Below are 21,326 nucleotides of genomic sequence, written 5' to 3' on the forward strand. Positions count from 1 at the left end.
TAAGAGAACAGCCATAGTTAAGGCTTTCGTTCAGAAAACAAGACGCATTATTATAAGTTAAGTTTAAACAAAAGGCAATTATAAAAAAGAAATTAATTTCAAAGCTAATAACAGTCAAACTATTTGATTTAACCGCCGAGTTACAAGCTTTGTGATGGAAATTGTAAAAATAACAAATGAAGTCTGTACCAGTCACCGTCTTACTTCGGCTAGTTCGTGAATCGAGTGATTAAGGGTTCCCACAAACAGCAAGTTAGTTTCTACAAAAAAACTTTACAAAAGGTCACTCGAGTTCATTCCTTCACGTGCCACAATTGCGGTTTATGAAAAACTAAAATTCATTACTTACTTGTATTAAAAGTTGTGAAAAGAAGCTAATTGAATTCCCAAACTTAAATTGCTGTGCAAATTAGCCTTGCCTCCAAGGGTTTGCAGAAGTCGACGCCAATATTTTGGTTTTAATTTAAAAGTTGGATGCCATCGTAAATAATAATTAACAGCGATAAATTAGACAAAAGATTCAAATAAATGAGCATCTTCGTTCATGCCAATTTCAAGCAATACCAGTAAAACCTTATTTAAGACCCGATAAAGCGTTATTTTTGAATAGATTTTCGAACTTACCTATAGATTTTACTGTGAAAAAAAAAAACAACACCTTTCTACTGAAATAGAATAAAATAACATTTTCATTTGCTTCGTAAATGAAAGAAAAAAACATAACGAGACCTTTATTATAAAGTAACGTTATGCTTATTCCAGAAAAGAAATCGTGATACGATGTTATACGACGTAAATATTAAGGCGGAAATTAAAAATTACTTATTTCTGAAAGGAAACAATGCTTTTCCTTGTTTTAGAAAATAATAACAGCGGCTGCCGCTGTATAGGTATTTCGACATACGAGTTTTTGATAATGTTCTCTTTAAAAAAATATAGTAAGTATTCGTAAAAGTAGAGTAGAAAGAAAGTGCTTATTTTTATTCTCAATTATTACACTTCTACAAATATTTCAATACATTACCTGATTATTTTGATGTCAGGTAGCTGCGCGTGTATCGCTTTAGGCCCACCTTACGTCACTAAGCATCAAGGGAGATTGGAGTCAAACGTCAACCTATTTGTAATTAAAAAAATATGCTGAACTGGAGTATATTGTAAGTAGGAGAAGGTAAAGATTTTAGCGTGCAGCGTAGCTTACCTACTTGTCAACTCGAAACTGCAAACAAGTAGTGCAATTTTTTTAAATTGTTTTCTACAATTTATTCTCAAGTTTTTATCCTTAATAACTTGTATTGACACAAATAAAACAAATATTTTACATACATAGATAGCCTATACGTGTCCCACTGCTGGGGACAGGTTTCCCCTCTATCAACTGGAGTGGGTATGGTGCTCCACCACGCTGCTCCAGTGTGGGTTGGTGCAGGTAATTTAGGCTTAGTAGCCAACAGCTCAACCGCTGCTGTCCGAAGCACGGAATCATCTTACTTTTTCGGACAATCAGGTGATTCAGTCTGCGATGTCCTAGCCAATCAAGTCAATCACAGTGATTTTTCCAGATCGTGTCTCCAAAAGCTGAAACTACTAGTTTGTTTGTTGACGTGGCTTATTGTAGATTTTCTGCAGACGGCATTAACTACTTGGCCGGACAAATGGGGAGCGCTGAAAGCTCTCATCCGGTACCAAACTACTAGACCACGGAAGGTGTTTATAATAAACATTTACTTTACAGGTCACTGTGGTGCACCGACTTACTTCTCAAATAGAGATTACCGGTTGCGGATTTGCATCAATGAGTTATTAATCAAACTGACCGACCATTATAGACTGCGATATCTATATTATATATTGAGGAGCTCAGTGGCGCAGCGGTAAACGCGCTCGATCTGCGATTGTTGAAGTTAAGCAACTTTCGCAAAGGCCAATCACGGGATGGGTGACCACAAAAAAAAGTTTTCATCTCAAGCTCCTCCGTGCTTCGGAGGGCACGTTAAGCCGTTGGCCCCGGCTGCATTAGCAGTCGTTAATAACCATCAATCCGCACTGGGCCCGCGTGATGGTTTAAGGCCCGATCTCCCTATCCATCCATAGGAAAGGCCCGTGCCCCAGCAGTGGGGACGTTAATGGGCCGATGATGATGATGATATAGCGGAGGTGAAGCATGGCTACTAAGTTCATCATGCGATAGATGTACCTCTGACTACCCCAATGAGGACTATTTTTCGTGATAAGTATATTACCCTTTGTTTGCTCTCACACCCAAATAGGTTACAAATTCGATATGTAAGGGGAAAAAGTTACGCTAGCTTTTAGCTTTTTTCCTCTATTTTTAGCTCTCAAATCAGCCAGGTAGTGTTTATTTTAGCAAAAATCGTATATTTATTTGATATTTGACTTCTAACTAACGGTAGCCTGTTTACCCAAATTGCCGTTGCCGAATACCGTTTATAATAAATAAAATTTAATATAATGCGTGGTCAGCACTAAGATAAGGTGTCCTATGAGTATACGGTTAACAAGCTTAATGATTTAACTTCAATAATAATGAAGATAACTAACGTCAATCTTGTTTATTCGAAGCATAAATTATACAAACATAATTCAAGAAATGAAAAATTTACAAAATGATATTATTTGTGTCTATCTTATTGGGTCTGAGAATTCTTAGGGACCGCCCACAGTTTGGGCACATTACCCTTACAAAATACCAAAATTAAAATTAAAAAATAAAACTAAACAAAGACTAAGGTATAAACCTCATTCAGCCTAATTTAGGAGACATTTCAAAAATAATGTAAAAAATTAACAACTGCATGAAAAGAAAATATAATCAAATTCGTCTTTTATAATAGCAAAACGTTTCATTTCAAAATATAAAAATACCTTACATACCCAATTGTACTCGATAGATAATGGGAAATTGAGACGAGTGAAACTACTTATGTGTAACTAAGTAAAAATAAACGTTATCCGGTAGCCTAAAATAGACTGAATGAATAATTAACAATTTACTTTTATCAGTGTTTAGTGCAACGCCATTATCATTTTCATTGATATATTAGGCGTAACAAGTTGTAGTGGTATATTAATGATTCTGCTGCTCGTTTCTTATATACAGCAAAAAAATGATACAAAAATAGACTTTTTGGTACCCAAATTTGTTGCACACAAATACATTAAACAATTTTAAAACATATACAAGGAAGATTACAGCACAAGTCGCGGCCTTGTTGTACACAATACTGTACAATACTATAATTACTTCCGGGTGACCAGATGCAGAAAGTATTGTATTGTACTCAGGTGCGAGATGGTGCAAAAACAAGGATTACATAAAATTATAAACATTGTTCAGAAAATATAAAATAAGTAAGTCAAAATACTTTGTTATATATCAGCTATGCTCTGCACTGTGTATGCTGCCAGCATAGCTGAAAGGAATACAATCTAATATATATGTATAAGTAGATTGTTAATCAGAAGAAGAAAATCTTACTCTTTATTATATTTATTAGGATATATATATATTATATTCCCTAACGGCTACAACAAACCAATCAAAGAACATGGTAGTATTTGTTTTTATTATGAAATAATTAATGAAATATTTTATTATATAATATTTTATTATATATGGATTATGAAGTTTTGGTTCAGGAACGAATAATAAATTACTTATTTCGGATTATCCGTTACTTTCGGATGGTTGATAAAATATGTAAAATACGCTTCAAAAAGAAAAAAATCAGACTTGTCCCTGAGGAATAAGAAGTTAGGTCGATTTCACTTCTGTATTGATTCGACTAAAATGTTTTTCTCCAAAACTAATGGCAGTAAGTACTAAAAAGTTTTAGTAAACTTAATAATTATATCAATTCACCCTGTAACCTGTACCAAGGTTATTTTTATGTATTAATTCAACAATGTAATTGTACAAAAAACGAAAGGCTTGTTCAAATTTATTCACTGTGTCTGAGACATCTGTATTGGCTACTCTAACACCGTGTTCAGTCGTAATGTCAATATATTCCTTGCTAATATGTCTACTTGTCCGGGGAAGTGTGTCCTTGTTATTACTACCAAATATTCGTAAAGAGAAAAATGTTCGTGAAGATGCTCGGCTTAATTTCACCGGTCTATCAGTTAAGTATGGACATCCCGCAGAACAATACCAAGTGACCACTGAAGATGGCTATGTTCTTACAGTGTACCATATACCAGGGGACGGTTGCCCCGTTCTCCTAGTTCACGGCGTTATAGATTCCTCCGATACTTTCATCATAAAGGGAAATGACTCTATGGCTATTACTTTAGCCAACTCAGGATACGACGTCTGGCTTGCTAATATGCGGGGTAATAAACATTCTCGACGCCACATTAGTCTTAATCCAAACACCGATAAAGAATTTTGGAATTTTGGTGTACATGAATTGGGCTACTATGACTTACCTGCGACTATAGACTTTGTACTGGAAAAAACGGGACGAAAACAGCTAATGGCCATTGGACATTCGCAAGGTACCACTGTATTTTACGTAATGGGATCTACTAGACCAGAATATAATGAGAAGATCAAACTTCTGATAGCTATGGCACCGATATGTTTCCTGAACCACATAAGACCACCAGTGAACGCTGTAGCGGAGCTTGGTCCTCAAATCAACGATATACTTTTGCTTGCAGGAATAGAGGAACTATTGAATGACCACGCAGCAATAAAAACTTTGTTGAAGTTAATATGTCCTATTATACCGATTAATCGAGAGATTTGTGCCGCAGGATTTCAATTAGTGGCAGGGTGGGACCCGAAGGAATTTAGCTCTGATTTCATAGACGTGATTATCACACACTACCCAACCAGCGTTTCTAGGAAGAATGCCCTTCATCTTTCTCAAATATTTATAGCTAAAAACTTCCAACAATTCGACTACGGCGTCGAGGGTAATCTTAAAGTATACAAATCCAAAACTCCTCCAGAATATGACTTGAGTAATGTTACTATGCATGTGGAGTTGTTTACTGGTAGAAATGACAAGTTGTCTACGGTAGAAGACGTACAAATATTGAGGGAGAAATTACCTAATAATAACTATCGGTTGATTGATAATAAAAAGATGAATCACTTGGATTTCGTTTGGGGTAGACATATGAATGAATACTTGTATCCTCTAGTTCTTGAAGCATTGGAAACAAGCAATGAACTTGAATAATTGCAATGAACTTAATACAGATGCTACATACTTAAAACCTAGAGTAGCTTATTTTTTTTGTGTATAAAATATAAGTATCTATTAATTGCGCTATTTTAACAGTTCTTTCCTTCGTGTATTTTTTTCTTGTAAAATAAATAAAGAAGCTTTTAGATTCACTTTGTATTTTCCATTCGCACAATATTTTTCCGGATCTGCAAATTCTAAAAATTTCCTTTGAAATATCATTTATTATTCTTCCATTGTACGCTGATGTAGTACTTAGGGTAAAAATATATACCTACCTACACACACACACACACACACACACACATCATCACACACACATCACACACACACATCACACACACATCACACACACACCACACACACGCTACATCTACACGTGAGCTTAATTCACGTTCTATTTTACACCAGCAGTAGATCATATCACCATCGTTTCAGCCAATACACATTGTTTCTTTTTTATCAACTTTACTTCTGTAATTAATAACTTATGTACCAAATATCTCAGCATGTAACAAGTTGCATTGGCTGACAGAGACTATTATTTTTAGTTTGATTATGCTTCTTTGAACTGGCCTTTCCCGGGACAGTTAAAAAGTAAAATATAAACATTAACAGTGTTACTATAAAACAAAGACTAAGAATATAATCCGTAAGTATACGAAAGAAGTCCCGAAGGCCGCGGTGCTACTGTCGCAGATTCTGAATAGAATTATTATGACTTGTCAAGTTAGTTTCATTAAAATCCGCCGACTTCTTTCGTGGCGCGAAATACTATTTCAAATCTAGTTTATTTTTAGTTTGTGTTTTGTAGTAACACTGTAAATAGCGACAAAATAATAATATCTGATGTATTTAGGTAGTTATGTCGTTAGATAAATAAATTGATTGAATCCAGTAAGATTAGAAATTGATCAAAATAATGCGGTGTAGGGTTGATTGGTGGTGTGACTTAATCAATCCGATTGCTGAGTACGTGGTCTCGATACAAATATTATTACAACCTTAATTATAATTTATACCTAATACTGTCAATGTTTGGATTCCATAAGAGTACATAGGGGATTTTTATTTACTCATTAAACTATTTTAAAAAAAGCCCTAGGAATAGGCCAGATGACTGGTCAAAAATAAATTATAAAATGCTGTTTACAAACTAATCTGCGGAAAGTATTAGATTAGATTAGACTATGATAATTACATAAGCAGCTGACTATAATTTGAGTGAACACTTACTTAATTACATATGAGTAAATATTATGCAGAGTAGCAAGTAATGAAGTAACCAACATTGAGACTTCATTACGTTTCAATTTGATCAATGCATTGCTCGTACAAAATGACATAGATGTAGATTGAGCTGATGGTATTTAGTATTCGAGTGCATGCTGCATTAGATGTCCAAGTCATGTCTCCCCGCTTCTATTGAGAGATCAATTTCACAGTTGACGGAAATTCCAATTACCTACTTCCATTTAATATGGAATGGAACAGCCTTGCTCGCAGTACCTATACAGTACTGCAGTTAGATCGATCTATAATTGAAAAGTCATGCATAATTTATTGCTTTCAATTTCATAGAGTATTGCTACCACATATTTATAGCGTTAATTAATTTCTTTTGTTGAGTATTGTACGGTAACTTGCAGAGTAATATGATGTTAATTAGGTTTGTTCAAGGCTTCTTGAGTAACGCTGGGACATTGGGAAAATATACTTAACTGTATACTTTTCTTGGAGATTTCGTATGTGACTATTGTGACGTCTATTAAGCAACAAAAACACCAAAAGTAGGCGTAGACAAAGGTGCCAACGCGAGAACGCGCACAATGGTTCCACAGATTACGATCTCGTGGCGCAAAAATTGCAACGGCAATTACAGATACCAGAGCTCATGCATTTTACATGAGGAGCTCGGAGCAGCTGCAAAAATCGGGAGAGCAATGTTCGCTAGCACATGCACCGTGATGATACTACAAGTTTCCTAGGCAGGGGCGATTTATCACGTAAGCGATGGGCTATAACCTCGGATGTAGAACCGATTGAATGCAGGTTTCAAATGAATGATGCATGAGCGTCGCAACATGTGCGCCCCGAGTGGATGCCAACTGCTATATCTACTCGATATGTCTAATTTAATACACTGCGACATCTGCCAAGTGACGCGGAAGGATATTATCCTAGATCCAGAGTGCTCGGCCACATGTGCAATATATCTCGTATTGATTTGTTGTAATTGTCATTTTGTAGTATTGAATGCACATGTATACTGCCATTAGCTACGATTGAAAACGCTTTACTGAATAATTCAAGCAAGCATAGCTTTCATAACTTTACATCTTACAGCTAAAGACATATTTTTACTGTAGACATACAATAAAGGATAAACTCTTTAAACGACCTCGTGGTCTCGATCAATATCCGAAGCACTAGCGAAGAATATTACTTTTTATATACGATCTCATTTATAGGTCCATGGCGAAGTCGTTGTGCACATAGCGTGTACTAGAGGCGGTGATAAAAATTTGCGAGCATGCAGCGACGCGACTTTCGATGGCAGTTCCAGCAATAATCATTGTTTGAAAACATTTAAAAATCCTTCCAAGTTCCACCCCTACGCCGTTTGCGTCGTTTTTACATTTTATAATAATGACCAACTTAGGCAGGAGGATGCTTCTTAAAAGTTTCCCAGGGTTGCATCCCAGATCCGCTGGCACATATCCAGGGCGTAACCTACTCACGACCGTTTCAAATTATTTTATGACTTTATGACGTCAGGAAAACTGCACTCCTCGCACGAGCTTCATTTTACTATGTAACACCACTCAATTTATTTATAGCTGAGGTGTGGCACTATGACCGTTATTTATTTATACGAAAATTCTACAGGGAACAAACTCGCCTTCGCCATTGTAACACAGATATACGAGTCAATTACTGTCATGAATATTGTAAACTATGTTTCAAGGCTTTTATCATAGTAATAACTTTGGTACGGAAACGTTGCGGTTGTAAACTGCGATAGTACGAAACGGATTTAATCTCGATATCGTCGAATTCGGCTTTATGTATTATTCAAATATAATTTGGGATTATGACAGTGCGGGTTTAGTTTCGCGTAAAGTTGTTGGGTGTCCAAGTCCAGTTGGCAGGGAGTGTCCGAGATGGTAACGGCTAATAGTGGTCCCTAAAGTTGTCGCTTAAAGTTTGGTTCTCAATTGAATTTGCATAAAACGGTTTTAGTGCCAATACCGACGGTAGATGGTGTGTAGAAACAATCCCCGTAGTATTACGATAGTGTGAGCTTTATAAGCGGCAATGGCTTAGTCGAGCATAAGCCTCTACCAAGCGCAAATATAAATATTTTCTATCCGCTTACTTGTTTACTTTCACTACTCTTAACATTTTTATTGGATTTAAAAACGAAACGAAATGGATAACATCGTTTGATATCATTCAACACTGCTACTATTTGGATAGCTTAGTCATTGCGGCGAGTTAAATGTGGCCATTTTCAAATAATATAATCTTTATGTAATACGTATTTAAAGAAAGAAAGTATTTATTATTAGAGGACGCCACAGTAACTTTGAAAACTGTAGGGGAAAAAACTACATAATAATAAAATATAACAGCCTCCGTGGTCTAGTGGTTAGAGCGTTAGGCTCACGATCTGGAGGTCCGGGTTCGATTCCCGATGGGTACATTGTCGAAATCACTTTGTGAGACTGTCGTTTGTTTGGTAAGGACTTTTCGGGCTTGAATTACCTGAAAAATAAGTTGATTCCCTGCTTTAGAGGGCACGTTACGCCGTTGGTTCCGGCTATTAGCCGTAAAAACACCTCCACCAACCCGCATTGGAGCAGCGTGGTGGAGTATGCTCCATACCCTCTCCGGTTTATTGAGGGGAGGCCTGTGCCCAGCAGTGGGACGTATATAGGCTATTTATGTATGTATTTATGTAATAATAAAATATAAGCAGGATGTTGGTCGTAACAGTCATATGGCGGTCGTGGACATGCTCAAATGGATCTTAGCTCAGCATAAGCTGCAGCGTGAGCCACGACGCTGGTATTCTGCGGGCCCAGTCGAGTGAGGCACGGACATACATACATATATAAACTCACGCCCGTATTCCCCAAAGCGGTATGTAGAACTACAAATAATCAAGAAACTATTTGCAGCCACTTTTGATACATAGTCCTAAGGTGGATAATGATAATCTATATGATGATAGAGGATCAGCCTATCGCTCTTACAGATGATCCATCATGTTCGACAGAACGCTGTCCCTTCTTGCACGGACATCTTGTCTCATATTTATTAATTTGTTAAATAAGTTCGCATATAAATAACATAACACCAAATCACTTAAATATATTACAAGTGTTCATAAGTAGGTACAATAATGTTAGTATAATGATGATTATGGTAATAGATAGAAATATAATACATTAGTAATATCATGTACGGCAATACAAAAGTTATTATGCAAGGTCGTTAAGATTTTGTTCTGGGTTTCGCCACTTTATAATCCACCTTATTATACAAAAAATACGCATCTACTATTTGAAATACATTTTATATATATTTATAATGAATTATACCAGTTTGTGTTCGGTTTTATGTTGAAGTTGTGTATTTAACAGTTCGCTGGCCAGCAGTAATTATCGGTGTTCGTAAAACTAAATGACCTCTGATTTCATTCCATGGGCTTAACGAGCGCGACCCGGGTTCTGTAAAAACAGATGTTTAATAAACCTAGATACTACTAATTAATAGGTATATAATATGTATATATTGGACGCCTTACTAATACAAACTAAACAAGCGGTGAGCGTGTCTTCTTAAGTATTTCACAGCCAAGCAAGTTCAATAGAATTACTTGGTAATTGAATTCAATTTTGCTCGGCTGTCAAATACTTTAACATATTTAGTGATTTTTTCATTTTGTAGAATCCGGCAAAGAGTCAGTAAAGCTGCTATCTTGGGTTGTTCTAGGTATATTCAACATCAAAACAAGCATTTTTAGGCGGTCTTTGTTCAGGGGTCTGCTCCAGCTTAGCATTCTTGTAAGCACCTCACTTCAATAAAAACCAGTCAAGTGCGAGTCCAACTCGCGCACCGAAGGTTCCGTACAAACTGCCGTAAATTAACAAATATTATTTAAGGGAAGTCTCCCTTGACATTGTGGTTGAATAAGACTATTGTCTCATTACATCGACATAGGTCGCTGTTGGTTTTCCAACAAATAAGTGTGTAATCGCAAAAGCATTTTTATTGTGATAGATGAACAAATTAGGTAATGATTTCACGTGTGCGGTAAGACCTTCCTTATTGTTAAACTTCATGATTATAGGACTAAAGAAATAACATCGTAGGCTCAAATAACCGTATCTTTTTCGTTCTTTTCCCCGGCTATACAGGTTGTGAGAAGCTGCAGTAGTTTTAGGCGGATGAGACGTTCGTTATGTAAAAATTGACGATTCAAAGTGTAACTATGTTACCTACTGAATAAAGATATTTTTGAATTTGAATTTGAATCTGTGGATTGCGTTAATTTAGAAGCTTGTTCTTTTATTTACTAGCTTCAAGTGCCGCAGATGTATTAGATGTTAGTTTTAACTTGATACCTCCACTCGTTCCCGAGAAAAGGGGTCTTGACAGACAGAAGGACGGTCAACAAAGTGTTACTAAAAGGGTTACGTATTTCCTTTTGTGGTACGGATCCCTAAAAATAAAAGACATCAATTTATTTAAACTAGTTTAATATATCCATATAACCGTATAAAATATTGTAGGTAAGTGTACCTAATATAAATCATTCTACATAATATATGTATAAAGTAGAGATGTATGTTAATGTTGGTGTCATACTTGTATCAAAATTGGGTCACAGCGTCTATTTCCGTAATACCCTCGACTTTGAGTGATGCGGTTGTATCGTCTAAACAAATCCCTCTTTATGCCTCTCCAGCGTGTAATGTTTTAACTTTTTACCCGCAAGCAATCTGTCTTTGTAGTAACGAATCCAGTTACAGTGATTTTTCAATCTTTTAACTGTAATTTCGACTTGGATGCTTGAGGGGACGTTTGTACACAATACTGCGACTTAACAGCGTGTATCTCTACTTATTTTGGGATCGGATATTTCGTGAAATGTTTTTTGTAAATTGTTAATAATGCTATAATTATTTCTAGATGTATCAGTATTTTAATAACACGTAGTTGAATCACCTGAAATAAAATATAATAATTAAGAATTAGTTAAATGGAAGATTCATCTAATATGTTGTTAGAATAATAGGGATTCCACCAAAAACATTTTCATGTAAATTGCTGCCAAGACTATACGGCTCGCACTTTACCATTATAACTCTACACACCTAACTCTACCAATCCTAACTTCGTAAACTATACATCTTAGTCAAAGTATGTGGTGTTGGCTGTTTGACTACCGTCACATAAGTGTAAGTATATTGAAACAGGACATTGCTCAACTTCGTTCCAATGTACGTATGCAATCATACCAAATATTTATAAAATTGATCCCGAGGTTCGAAAAAAAGATATTTTTAATACCCCGAAGCCGATTTAAAAATATTTTGCATGATGACAGACATTATTATAGTGCCAGAAACTCAACACAAGCGCTCTCATTCCTGGATTTGTACTAAAGCTTATTCAAAATTGACTAGTTAAAATAGTTTATGTATGAACAGTTAAAGGGGGATTTACTAAAATTTCTAAATTATGTATTTTATTATTTATAGTTCTATTCAAACGTTTATTAGCATCAAAATTTGCGTAGGTAGTAGGTAGTACGCTTGCGCTTCGCTTGGCTAGTCTTGGCGGAGGCACAACTTAAGGTTGATTTTAAAAGTGTACTTACAATATAGAATGACTCTTGTTTGAATTAAAAAGTATAGTGAGAAAATAAACATAAAAAATGCAAACGCCAAGAAACTGAAATCAGAAAAGAGAGGTAAATACCAAAGGAATTGTGAATGGTGATCAGGCTATCACCCACATAATATCAAATAAATAATCCATCAATTTGAAAATAACATCCGTGGCATATTTTTAACGTAGGTAAATAAAAAAACTCTTCTAATAGAATGAAGCCTCTGTGGTCCAGTGGTTGAGCGTTGGACTCACGATCCGGAGGGCCCGAGTTCGAATCCCGGTGAGGAGATATCACAAAAATCACTTTGTGTTTACAAGCTGATCACCTGACTGTCCGAAAGTAAGATAAACCGTGTTTCGAAAGGCACGTTAAGCCGTTGGTCCCGGTTACTATTTACTGATGTAAGTGAGCAATCGTCACGTGAGCCATGTCAGGGGCCTTTGGCGGCTCAATTATAACCCTGATACCAGGGTTCAGAGTCTGGTATTCCACCTCACAACCCACAAATAGAGTGAAATACTTACAACATCAAGGTAAATATTTCAGATGTTTTTTCACTTCCCTGATAATTAAAGAGTCATCAAGCAGTTAGTTGCACAATATTAATACTTTGCTGTATGCTTCTAATTCCTTATCGACATATTATACTGGTACAGTTCACAAGCGATATCACTTCTTCTACTTTTATAAATAATTATTGTGATACTGATGCTGTCAAATAACTCGCTACGTTTGATGCCGTCACCAGACAGACATCACGGAGTAGGTTTTAATCTACAAAAGTATCATATTCAGTTTCAAAAATTCTTTAATATTTAGTTTATCTGTTACTGTATTAGTTGTTATTCTTAATTATAATTATAAATAATAGAATTATTCATCACAAGAGACAATAATAGCACTCTGTAACAAATTATAAAAAAAATGTTACTAGACAACTTTCAACTTGTTATCGTTTCACGCCTAAACGTCTGGATGGATTTGGATGACATTTGGTAGAGGGATTAGAATAAACATAATATTAATATAAATTATATTATAAGACTACTTTTATTCGGAAATAATGCGAGCGGAGCCGCGGGTTCAGCTAGTAAGAAAAAAAGGGAACAGGATACCTACTCAAATTAAATATTCCAGATATTATTACACTATCATTATGTTATGTTATTATGTTGTTATGTTGTCATTCTATTTATACATATAATAGATATTACCTAAAAATATACTGTGAGAGTCATACTTACCAAAAATGGTAAAAATCGATATTCAAGCAATAGGTTAGTTTCGAACTAGTCAAATCAGTTATTTTTTACTAAACGTCAAAATATGAAATTACTAAGTATGTTTGTTTTACAAAAATAAGTTAAATAGAAAAAGACAATGTTTTTCTTTAGTTTTAGATGAGTCTTTATTTAGTAATCAGAATTTCAGAATTTATCTTTAACCCAGTACACAACCCAATTGACATGTTTAAGTAGTAGTAGTACTTTTGACATTATGCGCGTTTGTTATTCTGCGCCTTTGACGTTATGCGCTTGTCTCATTCTGCGAGTTCTGCGCTTTTGACTGTTCTTTTGACCTTATTCTCCGAAACAGGTGGAAACCTAATATGAAGATCAACATTAATAAGTATTATTTTGAAGATCAATTTGCCGCTTCAAATATGATAAAGCTACCTTTTTTCAAGCGCAATACTTTTGCTATTTTAAAAATGTCTGCTGAAAGAAAGTATTGACAAGCAAAATAAAATTAGGAGCCGTTTCTAGGTATTTTATACAAAGCATTGATACACCAAAAGGCATTCTCTCTAGCGATTACCTACGATGCACCGGGCCAACGGGATAATTTGAGAGATCTTCTGAGACACGGGAATTCTCCTAGCTAGGGACGTGATTCGCATTCTCTCCCCTGGGGAATTCTTAGACGAGGGAAAAGAGGACATCGCTACAGGACGGAACTGTAATAAAATGAAAGAAAACCTGGTTAAAGACTTAAGGAATGCAAATTGTACATTTTAATAAATAGTAGATAGAGGTCGAAGCTTTTGATTAATTGGTACGTAGTGATTTTACGAAAAATATGTAACCATGACTGCGCTTTTATAGTATATCAACGCACCGCAGTAATATACTAAGTATGCCGCCTGATTTACCTCCATTTTTTTTTAATTGCCTTGTATTTTGTTCAGTCGTTAATTTTTTCGTTGGGCAACAAAGAATATTTTGTATTTGTAGAATAAGCCGGGGCAGCAAAACCAACAAAAAGGATACGAGGCCTAGAAAAAATATCTGTGAGTCCGGACCGGCCATATAACTGGACCGTTTTACAGAGGGTACGTAGGTGTGCTATCAAGTTCAACTGAGTTTATCGGTCGGCTTACGGTCGGCTTAATCCCAAACGGAGCCTATCCCGGTATGCTTGTTTGTCTGTACCCAGGTAAACCCAATGTCAGATTACAAATCACAGCCGCTTTTGGTATTCAAAATCAAAATTCGTTTATTTCAAATGTATGATCGATAGTCCCTACAATATCTTCCTAAAACCCGGATATTACTTGAATAATGAAGACCGGATTTTAAAAGGACAACATCTTTTATCTTGCATCTTATAATCTGATCGGCACGGGCAATAACTAGCTATAGGTAACTGAGGAAAAGTAATCATCATGTCCCTAGAATTATCACGTTTTTCATAGGGTCTGCTTACCTAACCTGAAGATTTGACAGGTGCGGTTTTTTAGAGAAGCGACTGCTTGTCTGACCTTCCAACCCGCGAAGGGAAAACCAGCCCAATACAGGTTAGGTCACATACTTCCGAAAATGCATTTCTCGGGAATGTGCGTTTGTTTTTTCCTTCACCGCTGAGCACGTGATAATAATTTATGAATTCGAAAACAAATTTGACAATCGTTGGCTTATATGTGCTGGATTCGAACCTGCGACCTCAAAGTGAGAGCAAGCGTTCAACCAACTAGGCTACCACGGCTTCCCAGAGGAAAATTAGCGGCGAAAGAAATTTTCCACCAATACTTTTTTTGTCGATAATTGAATAATATTAAAAATATTTGTGTCAAAATTTGTAACAGTGACGATAACTATCATCAGTCCAATGCCATTGCCTATAATTAGTCGATCCTATTATAGAGAATTCTATTTTTTCTTTTTATAAACACATTGAGTTCTCTTATCCCATAAGCAGGTTCCAAGTCAACGTAAGCAGGGAATGTGTCCACACTCGGCCTCCTTACCGCGCCCGGGGAAATCTGCCAAAATATTTGTGCATTCTCAGCTTTTCATTTGGCGAAGAAAAGAGTCGGTGCAAGTTTAATTTACGGCAATGCCGGGGAGCTGTGAAACGTTTTGTTTCCAGTTTTAATAATTCCGCTCTCTACAGTCTGGGACCGTGTTGTGCTAAGATTTACGGTTTAGAATATGTAAGGTAAATATAACAAGTTGCGGTCGATTTTGTTATTGCAACAATGTCGGGATAAGATTGCTGCCTCAACTGAGTTCTTATTCTATCGTATGGGTTGTGAGGTGGATTACCGACCCCATCAACCTTGGTGTCAGGGTCATTATTGAGCCGCCATAGGCACCTGAACTGACTCGTGTAACGACTACGTACGTAGTAAGTTGTAACCGGGACCAACGGCTTAACGTGTCTTGGGTACATTTTATTATTGTTTTTATTGACGTTACTTATTATGGATTTGCTTTTAATGACATTCACTGGATACTTAACCGGAATCGGCTGCACACCAAAGCTAGACTGAATAGGCACTTGTTTACTAGCAACGAGTGTTACATCAGGCCACATTTCTAACTACCATACCACCAGATAACATTGATAACCTACGTATTTAAAATAATAAAATAAAAAGTAACTCTTAGCTACACAGACACGAGTCGTGGTAGCCTAGTTGCAAGAACACTTGACTCTTCTTGTGGTGTCGCAGGTTCAAATCCAGCGCGGGCCTGAACAAATGTTTTTCGAATTTGTTTTCGAATTCATGTTTGGATCTTAAACACTAGGGATTGATGATTAATGCAGAAAGTTTTTTTTATGACGTGACTTATTGTAGATTTGCCGCAGATGGCATTAACTACTTGGCTGGACAAATGGGGAGCGCTGAAAGCTCTCACCCGATACAACGTTTCAGACAACAGGCCTGAGGGTGCCCAGTTGGGCGCGAACCTCTCGTCTGAGAGGAAAAATGTTTGAAATTATTAATCGACCCAAGTGGGTCGAGAGCGATAAGCGCTGATTGAGGGAAAAAAGGGTAAACAGTTGATTTACCATCATTTTGAATGTGACAGGCTGCTCTGCTGCTCATCACCAACAGGATTTAGGCCTATTTATAGCTCCTCGTTGAACACAGTCAGCGTCGATCGTAAATTCAGAAACTGTCGGTGCTTCTCTTAGCAAACACAAGTTGTGTTCGTTTCAGTTATTCACGAGCTTTGATCTCTCGATCACCAAGTACACAGCTCACTAATTAGATTAACTAATAGTGTTTACTGTTTGCTCTCGTTACGTATAATTAGTACCTAATTAGTTCATTACATAAATTATCACCTTTAAAAGCTGTGGTATACCACACGTATACAATACATGTATATGTACGTATATATATACACAAGGTTATTGACATGTAGAGAACCAGGGTGTTACGGTTAATTTCTCTTAATGAGTCTGATTAGTTCCGTGTTTTGTAGAATGTATGAATGTTTCACATAAGTATAATTATGGTGTTACTTTAATAGCTTTCTTTATACATTGATTGAGGTTTACGCGGTTATTATCATAATTAAAACATGTAATATTGGGTTCTTACCGCGTTATTATCCGGGATATGAGACCGACCCGATATTTCGACACTATTGCAAGAGCCATGATCAAGGGACAACTGATGCAATTGAAGTGGAGTAGGTAGATCCATAATTATTTTTTTTAAGGGCAAACATATCTCTCTACCCTCTTTCTTTGCCGCTTGTTTCTACATTTTTTCATTCTTGTTTCTACTTTGATGTAAGCGGCAAAGAAGGAGGGTAGACAGATATGATTGCCCTTAGAAAAAAAAATATGGATGAACCTACTCCACTCCAATTTCATCAGTCGTCTCGTGATCATGACACTTGGAACAGTGTTGAAATATCGTATATTATGTGTTTTACCTTTTTTTAGATTATTTATCTAGAGGTATATACTTACGGACCACTGCGAAAAAGCAGTCGAAAAATAATCTATCTATCTATATATATATATCTATTTCATTTAACAATACAACAGTCCGCAAGTCTTGAAAGTTCTGTTGTCTGCAAAGTCAAGATAGTTTTAAACATTAAAGTTACAGTAAAACAGAGGACTTATCAGAATACAGAGTGAAAGTAAAAAAGTGCTTTTCTCTGAAGGAAAAAAGCCTCAGTAGAAGTCTAATCGTATAGCTTTAGTTTTGACAACAACTGTATAAATCAAATCAAAATCAAATATACTTTATTGCACACAACATACAAAACAAATTAACACAGATGATAATAGATACAGTACAAAGAAATAAAAAAAGAGAGTAATTAAAATTTTACCTCAAAATCATGTGTCAAGATCGAAACTAAGTTTTACGAACACCCCTAGGTTATCTTTGGGTACTAGGCTATCATAACCACAGAGGAGTTACGTGTGCACAAGCCGTTGGATAATTCGGGCACTCGTCCCGGCGGCCGCTGCTTACTGACGTGACTTGTACCTTTTTTTTTTTTTTTTTTTTTTTTTTTTTTTTTGGTAACGAAGGGGAAATCCTCTTGGATACCTCGCCACCCGGGGGAGCGACGAGGTTATGTCGGACTCCTACCGACTAAAACCCCTCCGATGGCCCTCTGCGGTGCATGTCGGGGAGCTCCGGGATCTCTGTCGAACGCACCGGTGCTCCCCTCGCACTTGCTTTCAATAAAGCGCGTCCCGGGGTAGATCCCCACCCCTACGCCATCCCAGTTTTACGGCGATGCGAGGCCATATCGCATTGCCGTCCATCCCGGAGATCGAGTGTTGAGTGGTTCGGGCCCCCGCCCTTATCACTCACGATCCCCAGTGTCCCCTTTCAGTCGCCTCTTACGACAGGCAGGGGGTACCGTAGCCCTATTCTTGCGCCCGGAACTACAGGGCGGGACGTGACTTGTACCTAACCCAACCCGCCAACCCGCCAACCCGCCTACACGTATTATGCCACAGTTGTTGATTTGATAAGTTAAGGTATGACGTCCCCTGCAAGGAACCCGACGTGCTAATTTAACTTTTATGACGCGTGACTCTGATCCGGATTTTGATTGAGTTAAAGCATGCATGTAGGCGAACCGTGGAAATAAACCTAGACAACAAAGGGACGTCGAATTGAGAATGAAATAAATATTGAAAAATCTGAAACCAATATTGCCTTTCAATACGGCACAAGAACAAAGGGAGCGGGCAAGTAATGGCCACCGTAACCGTAACCCTTTTACGTTTAAGGCTCAACAGCCGTAAAAGTATCGAATGTCGTAAAATTGATCCCTCTAATAAAATTACAGACCGTGAAGGGCGAAAATGAAATATTGTGTCGCCATTACGAAGAAAAAATGCGAAATTTAATAGCGCCCGGTGAAATTGATGTTTTTATGTTTCTACCTTGCTTCAGTCGTATTTTTCTCTAGGTTTTATTTTCTTTAAACCTTTTGAATTTGAATTGTTGCTCTCTCTGTGTCACGTGCAGACGGAAAATATATTAAAATACATTGCGTGAGTTTCAATTCCGTTCAACTCTTTTATTCATATTCGATTCCGTCGTGCGCTTGCTTGCTAATACCGACTTCGTATTTCGATAGAGGAGATTGCGTGGGATTACTAGGTTCGATACCCTTTTGGACTAAGTGGGTTTAGTAACACAGATTGTAGATTAAGGAAATAGGTAGTACTTCATGTATATTAATAGGTTCCTATAACAAATGTAAACTTAAACTGTAGGAATAGACTGTACACAGTAGGTAAACTTTTAATAAGAAAAGACTTTATAAACCGAAATAAAACAGTCTTAACTAATGTGAACAATAAAATCCTCAAGTAGTTAACGAAGCATAAAGTTATCCGAGGTAACACCAAATCCTTTTGAAAAGCCGGAATTAAAACTCCTGCCAAGTTCGTGTCGTTTTCGTTTATTAAAGTCCTAAGCTATAATGGCGATTCCCCGAGACGACGAGAATATAAACGGAACCCGGATGAAACAGGATATCCCGGTTTAAGAGCCAAGCAGACAAACCGGGGATGCGAACAAGTATTGCAACCGGAATTTCATTTGTATCTCCCTTTTCTTTCCTGTGTCAACGTAATGAGAATTAAAAGCGATAAAATTTAAACTGATGAACGAATTGTTAGCATATCCTGAATACCTATTAGGCATTAATGTGTTTTACAGCTTATTTATGTGTTTATCACGTTGTGGAAAGTGTGAGTGCAAAATAAAGTGAACATTATCTTTCGTTTTTCACGGGGTCCCCTTACCTTACAAAATAAAGTGAACGTGGAAAGGAAATGTAATAAGTAGCCGTTTTGATTCTTTTTTATTCACGCTGAAACGAAAGTGCGCACTCCGGATATACAGAATAAACGCCATCTATTCTTCATTCTACGCAAATTCAGCGGGAAGATGCACTGAATGGATTTTTCAAACCGCAAAATGTTCCAATTATCCAAAGTCTCTCGATCCAAGTTTCAATTTGTGTAAGTTTCCCCAAGGAACGCGCAGCATTAGGGCGAGATTCGCCCGGGCCCACATAAACCCGGTTGTAATGTGACAGAGTTCGCGACAGACCAGCTGCTCCGGATAATGTCTCTCCACTCTCTTTATACCGCTGGGTTTATCTCCGGACCTTCTGGGACACGCCTGACCCTGATTTATATATGAAAAGTCCGAATTTATTGGATACCGCGTTCCGGTAGTTAATAGCTTAGGATATGCTGGGGTTTCCCGCACCACTAAAATAATGAGAATGGGACGAAACACCCGCAATGTCACTTCGCGGTTTTTGTTTGTTTCGAATTAGTTTTACCCGCGAACAGAGAGGATATTGGATTTTAGACCGGACTTGTAAAGTCCCTCATAAAATAGATGTTGACGTTATTAAACCATGTGGTTAACAAACAGTAGGGACTAATGTGTGGAATCTTTTCCCCAGTTCATAAACATAACGAAGCTGCAATTATTAATGGTGATGTTTGTTTTGCAAAATAACTTTAACTCGATTACTTAATTTCACACTAAGGAACCAAATATGAGGGGTTGCCTAAGAAAATTCAGTGAGTAAGATGTAAAAGATTCGGTGGGTACTTAGTATCTCTGACTACTCCAATTGGAAATATAGTCGTGAGCTTATGTTTATTATCTAAGAGAAATTTCAATTTTCGCCGCGATTGTGACTTGCGATCCGACTCGGAAGAAATGAAATATTAGACGGCTTGAGTTCGGGCCCTGACCCTTGTCAAATCAGCATTCGCAGGTATGCCTCGAATTATTTACGGGCAGCTCACGGCTATGAAATTTTTTATCGAAGCGATAAATCTTTATTAGCTAACTTAGACGAAATTTCTCGAAGACGGGTGCAGACGTTTGCAATTTTTTTCGGCTTTCGCGTTTTATTATAATTGACTCTGAATGAAATTGACGATTGGCTGAAAGGGAGTAAAGGTAGGTAACCCTTATAATAAATGAGTTTTGACTAAGTGGATTATATATCAAGGTTCTTAGTAGATTTCCTTCGAGCACGATTTATGATTAGGTACGTAATACAATTAGCGAGAAATCAGAACGTTGCTTCGTGATGGCCTCCAGTTAATTAGCAGGTGATGGTTTTAATCCTATTTCCGTTTCAATATAGAAGTGGAAATAGAGAAATTACTTAAACTATATTACCGTGACGTGACATGAGCATTTCATTACCTTCGCTATGCGGGTCATTCCGAAGACTGGATCATTTCCCTCGGACGTGGCGGACTAGCATAACTTGAGATCCATCTGCATGTTTGTGGGGACATAGAGGGTATATATTGGGCAAATTGCCGTATTCTGGGGCCATGAATATTTCATAAGGCGAGCATACGACGCGATCACTTCATCATAACGCAGTCCGATAAGCAATGCATCCCGACCGCGACGACGGAAATGAGGGTACGGATCA

At 37.1% G+C, this 21,326-nt stretch overlaps 1 protein-coding gene across 1 annotated transcript in view; it reads left to right on the forward strand.

Moving 5' to 3' along the window:
- LOC126370381 (lipase 3-like) overlaps positions 1 to 5,213 on the forward strand; it is a 29,930-nt gene extending 24,717 nt beyond the window's left edge. The window contains exon 2 of the mRNA XM_050015219.1: positions 4,099 to 5,213. Coding sequence (XP_049871176.1) covers positions 4,099 to 5,213 — 1,115 coding nt within the window. The remainder of the gene's footprint in view (positions 1 to 4,098) is intronic.
- Positions 5,214 to 21,326: the final 16,113 nt, after the last annotated feature.

Source organism: Pectinophora gossypiella, chromosome 10 (genome assembly GCF_024362695.1).
Source record: "Pectinophora gossypiella chromosome 10, ilPecGoss1.1, whole genome shotgun sequence".
Lineage (NCBI taxonomy): Eukaryota > Metazoa > Arthropoda > Insecta > Lepidoptera > Gelechiidae > Pectinophora > Pectinophora gossypiella.